General features: G+C 40.3%; 1 protein-coding gene across 12 annotated transcripts in view; it reads right to left on the bottom strand.

The window, feature by feature from the left end:
- Positions 1 to 4704: 4704 nt before the first annotated feature.
- Positions 4705 to 7503, bottom strand: part of HnRNP-K (Heterogeneous nuclear ribonucleoprotein K) — a 182474-nt gene continuing 179675 nt past the window's right edge. For all 12 annotated transcript variants that reach the window (XM_045749900.2, XM_045749895.2, XM_045749899.2 and 9 more), the window contains one exon: positions 4705 to 7424. In XM_045749900.2, coding sequence (XP_045605856.1) covers positions 7385 to 7424 — 40 coding nt within the window. In that variant the 3' untranslated portion in view covers positions 4705 to 7384. The remainder of the gene's footprint in view (positions 7425 to 7503) is intronic.

The raw sequence follows: 7503 nt of genomic DNA, 5'->3' as shown, positions 1-7503 counted from the left end.
CTCTTATGTTGCTCTATATGTTATAGAACATTTATTTTTTATGTTTATATGCATATGTTGTTGCCCAAGATAATACTGTAATACAATGCATGAATTTTCATTATCTGTATTCAGAAGAGCATGCATAGTTTGCCTAGTTGCAAACTATGCATAGTTGTTTCGCTTTTTATGCATTAGTTGCCTAGTTTACAATTTCCTTGTTTTTTGTTGCTCTAAAAGCAGGTTGTAAACTATTAGACACCTTGCAATTTAGTGTTCTTTAAGTATTCAATTCAATTTAGTGTTCCAGCAGTGTGGTGGGTATTATCTCATAACTTGTTATACACATTTATTCATGTGTATTTATAAATGGATATGTGGATGATGTCCTGGCATAAATATGCATATAGGCTGTCTGCACTAGTATCAGACTCAAGCCAGCAGAGCCTCAGTCAGTAAGATTAGCCATAGTGCCACTTGTATTGAAGTGGCACTATACTATTGCATAAGTATTGAACTAATTTATTACTTATGAATACTGTTTATAAATGGAAATACAGTGGTACCTCGCATAACGAATTTAATCCGTTCCATGTTCGTCATGTGAAACGGACGTCATACAAAACGAGTGTCCCCCCATGTAACCAGTGTGATGCACTTTATTTATTTATTTATGCATATACAAGAATGTACATAAGGAATGTGAGGATACAAATATGGTAATTACAGTCTTGTAAAGCCACTAGCACGCGCAGCGTTTCGGGCAGGTCCTTAATCTAAGAAAATTTTAAGGAGGTAAATACTTGCAAAATTTATAGACAAAAAAATGATAAGTTACATGAAATGAAAAAAAGATGAGAGAAAATTGTAGGTACAGTATATTAAAGCACATAGGTAGCTAAGATTGATTGCAATGACAGCTTGAATGGTAGTTGACAAAAATTGGTAGGCACAATACAGCAGAAACAATATAAGATTGATTGCAATGACAGCTTGAATGGTAGTTGACAAAAATTGGTAGTCACAATACAGCATATGGCTAGCACATAAAAGAAGACAGCAATGAACACAATGATAAGGTTGTTTGATATTACATAAAAATTAGGAGATTGGGTAACACTAGGTACTGTGACTGTGTTCCCTCCCTTATATTTCTCCCACGCCTGCAGTAAGAGTCATGTCCACTTTACCCAAGCGTTCTCTACGTCGCAGGCATCAGTTTGGTATATGTGGGAGAGTGGAGTGTTCTCGAAGTGCCGAGAAATTTATAAAAGAAGAGTATTTTGGGCTGTGGTTTAGGCCCTTTAGGAAGCCAATATGGCGCTGGCTTTTCTGTTTTCCCGCCAAAACTGTGTGACGTCAGTGACACCAGATTGGTCACCGACAGCGACGTGGCACAGAGAGCCAATGAAAACCTCCCGTGGCGAATATGACGTCACGAAGGAAAGGGGGGTCCGGTCATCGCGCCGCGCTGGCGCCATCAGTCTAAGACAGCACGTCAAGGAGGTCGGACGTGCGCTGGAGGGTCCTGTCAGTTGGACAGTTTACCCCGTCTCCGGAGGACTTACGCATCACCCGTGGTCTGCCAACACCTGTGGGGTCTTCCTTCGTTCATGTGTTGGACCAGGCGGAGTTACACCAGTGATCATTCAGCCTTCATTAAGGGCTGATCAAGTAATCCGCTGATTATTTAATTCAGCCTGATGTTGCACCAGGCTGATTAACCCTAACCCCTAACAGGTTAAGAAAGAAATTTCGTTTAGCTTGAGAGTAGGCAAAGTTGATGAAATGCAAAGGATAACCAAGGCGAGAGAATGATTTGTAGATAAAGGCAATTTCAGAATCACTCTCTCGCCTTGGTTATCCTTTGCATTTCATCAACTGTGCCTACTCTCAAGCTAAACGAAATTTCTTTCATCCTAAACCTGCTTCCAACACTAGTAGCACTGTACTATGCCTTCCTTTCATATCTGAACTCAAAACTTTTACCAATACCTTTCGTCCTCTTGACATTAAACTCGCCTTTCGACAAACTAACACACTTCGTAGCAATCTAGTTCACACTGCTGCTCCTGCTTCTAATGCTGCTGGTGTCTACTCTATTTCCTGTTCATCTTGTCCTCTCCAATACTTTGGCGAAACTGGCCGTACACTGAATGACAGACTTAAAGAACACAAGAGAAGTGTTAAGTCTGCAGACACTAACAATGCTCTCTTCTGCCATGTGAGGGATTCTAATCATCCCATTGATTGGTCTTCCTCCAAAATAATCTTTCCTGCCTCTACTCTACACAGACGCCGTCTTGTAGAATCGGCTCTTATACACAATGTACCCAACATGAACTTGAGTCCTGGCTTTGTTGCTGTGGACTCTTCCCTTTCACAGTATATACTCAAATGCTCTAATCTTTCTAACAAACGTGACTTAACATAAGCTTACCCCTTCCATTTATCTTTCTTTCTCTTTCCTTTTCTTTCTCTCTTCTCCCTTTTTCTGTTCATTGTCTTCTCCTACGCTCCCTTGCTATCCTCTTCTTATTCCTATTACTATCTCCTTCGGTGGTTATAATGGGAGCTGCCTCGTATGGGCCAATAGGCCTTCTGCAGTTCTCATTATTACTACTATCCCCTACACCTTACGTTCCTCCTCAGCTCTCTCTTGCCTATTTATTGCTTGTCCCTACCTCCTCATCACAATCGATTTGAGAATGGTCCAGGACGGACCGAAACGTCGTCGTCCCTTCAACTTCTAGTGTGGTCTGGTCAACATACTTCAGCCACGTTATTGTGACTCATCGCCTGCACTGCACTGTATTGTCCCCTTTATAGTTGCGCATATCTTTGCTGAATTTCCTGACTTTCAGGACATGTGTCTTACTTCCCAACTGTTCCTTGATAAAATCCCTGGACAATCAAATGGTTATCTTGAGTTGATTTCAGGGCTTTTTTTTTTTTTTAGTGTCCCTGCGGCCCGGTCCTCGACCAGGCCTCCGCCCACAGGAAGCAGCCCGTGACAGCTGACTAACTCCCAGGTACCTATTTACTGCTAGGTAACAGGGGCATAGGGTGAAAAACTGTTCATTGTTTCTCGCCGGCGCCCGGGATCACAGGATCGCGTGCTGTCCGCTCGGCCCCCTGATGCCTTTGATGTCACTCGCATTACCTGGAATGTGTTTTGAGAGTTCTTTTACCTCCCAAGCCCGGCCTGAGGCCAGGCTCGATTTGTGATAACTTGGTCCAACAGGCCATTGCTTGGAGTGGCCCGCAGGCCCACACATCCGCTAGTCTGGTTGGTCCAGCACTTCTTGCAAGAACCTTCCCAAGTGCCTCTTGAATACTTCCACCCTTGTTCCGGCAATATTTCTAATGCTTGCTGGGTGTTTATTCCTCATTGTGCCTATGGCACCTTTACTCCTCAATGGTTCTACTATGCAAATTTGTGACATGGCCATCCACTATCTTCCATATATATATTATACGATAACTTTCTAATCTCCTTTCCAAAGAGTAAATTTGGCATACCTTGAGGTGCTTCCGGGGCTTAGCGTCCCCGCGGCCCGGTCGTCGACCAGACCTCCTGGTTGCCGGACTGATCAACCAGGCTGTTGGACGCGGCGGCTCGCAGCCTGACGTATGAGTCACAGCCTGGTTGATCAGGTATCCTTTGGAGGTGCTTATCCAGTTCTCTCTTGAACACTGTGAGGGGTCGGCCAGTTATGCCCCTTATGTGTAGTGGAAGCGTGTTGAACAGTCTCGGACCTCTGATGTTGATAGTTCTCTCTCAGAGTACCAGTTGCACCTCTGTTTTTCAACGGGGGTATTCTGCACATCCTGCCATGTCTTCTGGTATGGTCCCAATAATTTAGAGGTTTTATCATTTTTAAGCGTGCCAAATACGTTATCTATTCTCTCTAATTCAGAGATCTCTCCTGCTCTGAAGGGGTAAGAGTAATACTCAGGACAGCACTAGTGATTTAAAAAGTATTAGCATTGCTGTAGGGGGGGGGGGGCCTCTGGATTTGAACGTTCTCGTAATCCAACCTATCATATTCCCAGCCGCCATTATATTAGTGAACATAACCAAGCAAAGTGTCAGGTCGTAATTAATTAATTCCCAGATCTTTTAAATGTTGCTTTCCTTCCGAGTAGGTCCGGTTGTGTCCTGTACCCAGTATTTCATTTAAATTTTTTGCGATTCAAAATTTAAAAAGCCTCATGCGCTTTTGTTTTCGTAGTGGCTTCCTTAGTGCCTCTTGATTATCCTGTGACTTTGGTGGTGCTACAGTCTCCCTGGCTTGGTGCATTGATAATTACATAAAAGAATGTTTGCAATGGTAATCATGTTGGATTTCAGTCTTGTAATTATCATAATCTGCAGCAAAACATTCTGTACACTTCATACCCCCTGTTCTGGTTAGAATAACAAAGTACAGAATATGGTTTTGAAGGAAGCATTAAGGAGACAGCCAAGGCCTGTCGTAGTAAAATTTTGTTTACTAACTGGTAATTCCTTATCAAATTTGCAAATGCCCAACTGACTGTGTATGCAAGTTGAAAGGTTCAATGTATATTTTAACAAGCACTACTGCCATCACTGCATTTTGTGTACAGTACAATGACTAGCTTACAGCCTACATAATTACAATTCCATTGTTAAACTACAATGCTATCAATATAAAATAACTACAAACAGGAACACACTTGCAGGGTTGGAAGGAGAAAGTATTTCTTCTGGTATTTATTCCTTTATATGAATGCAAAATACATTAATCACATTACAAAATGGATGGCTTCAAGAGTTTTAAACTATGGACACAAGTAACAGTGTCTGGTCCTTATGTATAAATCAAATCTCTTATATGTGAACATCCAGTCAAATTGCAGGACAATACTTGCTATCCAGGGGACCATAGGCACATCTTAGACTACCAGATTTAATGTTCATACCATCATAACCATTTTCTGGACATGTGAAATCATAATTAAAAGACAACTTGTCTTTACAAATATTTCACTACAATGGAAGAACAGTGTGTGTAAAGATGTCATCGAAGTTCACAAGGAGTGACAACTCATTTCGTAGTGGTCTAGTGCATATAAATGGCCATCCATACGAGTTATTTTCTCTTGGGCCAGTTGATGCATAGTTAAATGTGATCCCCTGAGGAGCAAATAGTGTTTCTCGTTAGAAATTCTAGATACCACTGGACATAAACTCTATACGAGGTAATAACTTCAAATACTAATGTATGCAGGCAATGGGGACCGAGTACCTAATTCCTATAAGAGTTAAGGCTCTGTCTTACATTATAGGGAAAAGCTTGCTCCAAACTGCATAAAATGAAATTGAAACCTGATCAACTTCCACTGGAGCTCTGCCAAGAGCTAATATTTGTTGGGAATACGAAAATAATTCATAATTACAAATCTTAGTATACAACTTTTCATAACTTGGAAAAAAAAGAAACCACCATGTACAGGCCTTGAAAAGAAAATGGCCCTATTAATCCAACATCTGTTGCACTGAATGGCAGGCTTTGGCAGATTCAGTAACAAAAATAATGGTCATTTATAACAAAACTGGGCTGCATGGAATGTCTACTTTACCTACAAAAGCAGGGATGACTTCAATAAACACTTTCTCAAACAAGTAGCCAAATCACACTTTATGAAACTTTATTTAGGTTTAAAAACCTATGATAGATTCAAACAAAAGCAGAACACAAATACAAACTATTTCCAAGCAGATTTTGGCAATCAATTTCTATTCATTAGGAGCATCTTTCTCGACAAAATACAATGTCAAGAAGGTAAACAAGACGGGAAAATATGGGGAAAGGGCACTGATAATTCAAGTGTGGAGGGGAAAGGGGGGGGGGGGGATTACAGAAAGTTCTGGCGAGTGTCCTTTGTCTTTCTTTTAGTGGTGACAACGATACCTTTGTACACGGACAATGGCTTCAATTATCAGGTACAGACATACATACATATAGGGGAGTAACTTAGATGTTAACTTAACTGCGATTGATCTCGGCAATGCCTTTCACTAAATACATTCTAGGACCAGTGCATACAACCTCTCCTCTTAAAATATTCCTAAATTTTCTCTACGTGACAAATGTTTACAAGATAAAGGATAAAATACAATCTATTACACTGCTAAAACAAAAATTATAAATTATGTTAGGGACCTTCCTCAAACCAAACTCGGCTAAGTAAACATCTCAAGTACGTCCCACAGAGAAAACCGAGCTAAGCAAAGGGGCAATATAGCCTCTACATGAAAGAGTACAACACCTAAACAGTCAGGGTCTTTGCACAGGAGTTAAGGCAAGAAATATATCTGACTACAACCCTCATGGAAAGATACTTCAATTCAGAGGGGACCGACTGATAGAGGCTGTGAAACTGGAAAAGCTGGTCTAGGAAGAGTAATCTTGTAGTTAGGTTTTAAAGAGTAAAGGAAGTTAGCTTGTCCTACATGATGTGGGACATCCAAGATGAGTAATAGAAGGATTTAAGAAATTCTCATAGTAGAAGTACTTGGGGGCGAGATGACAACAGTTATTAGTAATCCATATGTAGAATAACATGAAACAAATATTATGACAATAAAATTGTACAAAAATACATCGGTGATTACTTTGGAGCTAGTTTATTTAGTCAAATACCTGAATATTCATAGTTAATTAGTGGACGTTAGGCTTCCAAGACGAAGTCTAAATAATGACGAATTTCATCATCCCCTTCCATAGATATTTCTTTCCAAATGGCAAGTTTAATGTGGAGAATCTATCAGTAGATGGTGAGTTTAAGCAGAAAGAAATCAAAGTATGCAAGTCTGATATGATCATAAACTGAAATACTGGTTTGAAGTAAAAAACTATACAGGTTATCCTTTTGATTAACAGTTACTTCAAAATATTGGATGGAATCCTAGTCGTCACCTGTGAGGTCATTCCACTGACAGTGCTCATTAACCGATTTGCTTACCCATGCCATCACTGAAACCATGTATGCCCTGGCAATGCTCTGTGCCCTACAAGGAATACTCCTGAGCACCAACTTAATAATCCCCATCAAAAAACACTAATTAGCATTTACAAGAGATGTAGTACTTCTATAACCAATGACATTTGACTTCCAATCCAGCTTGGCAGCGTACAACGACGACAAGCCCAACACTTTTTTTAGCGGTACTCAGCTAAAATTCTACATCATGAGCGTCAGTGTTATGAGAGGCTCCTTAATCCTACAATATACATTCTACATCACGTGTGTAACAACTTTTCTTCCAAATTAATTCTTAATCTATTTTTTTTTTTTTTTAGCCTTGTTGCATGTGTTAGTGTGTCTGCTTCATCAACTTGAGAATGTGATGAGTGATGGACATGGTGTGGGTGCTTCAGTATCTGCGACCTGCCTGACCTCCATATTCACGCACACTGTCAAGAGAAAGTTAAACATAAATAATGCATCAGGGGAAAAAAAAAATGTTATTACTATCAATGGCAAAATATTTAA

The sequence above is a fragment of the Procambarus clarkii genome, chromosome 47, assembly GCF_040958095.1.
Source record: "Procambarus clarkii isolate CNS0578487 chromosome 47, FALCON_Pclarkii_2.0, whole genome shotgun sequence".
Taxonomy (NCBI): domain Eukaryota; kingdom Metazoa; phylum Arthropoda; class Malacostraca; order Decapoda; family Cambaridae; genus Procambarus; species Procambarus clarkii.
This window is presented reverse-complemented; position numbering and strand designations above follow the sequence as displayed.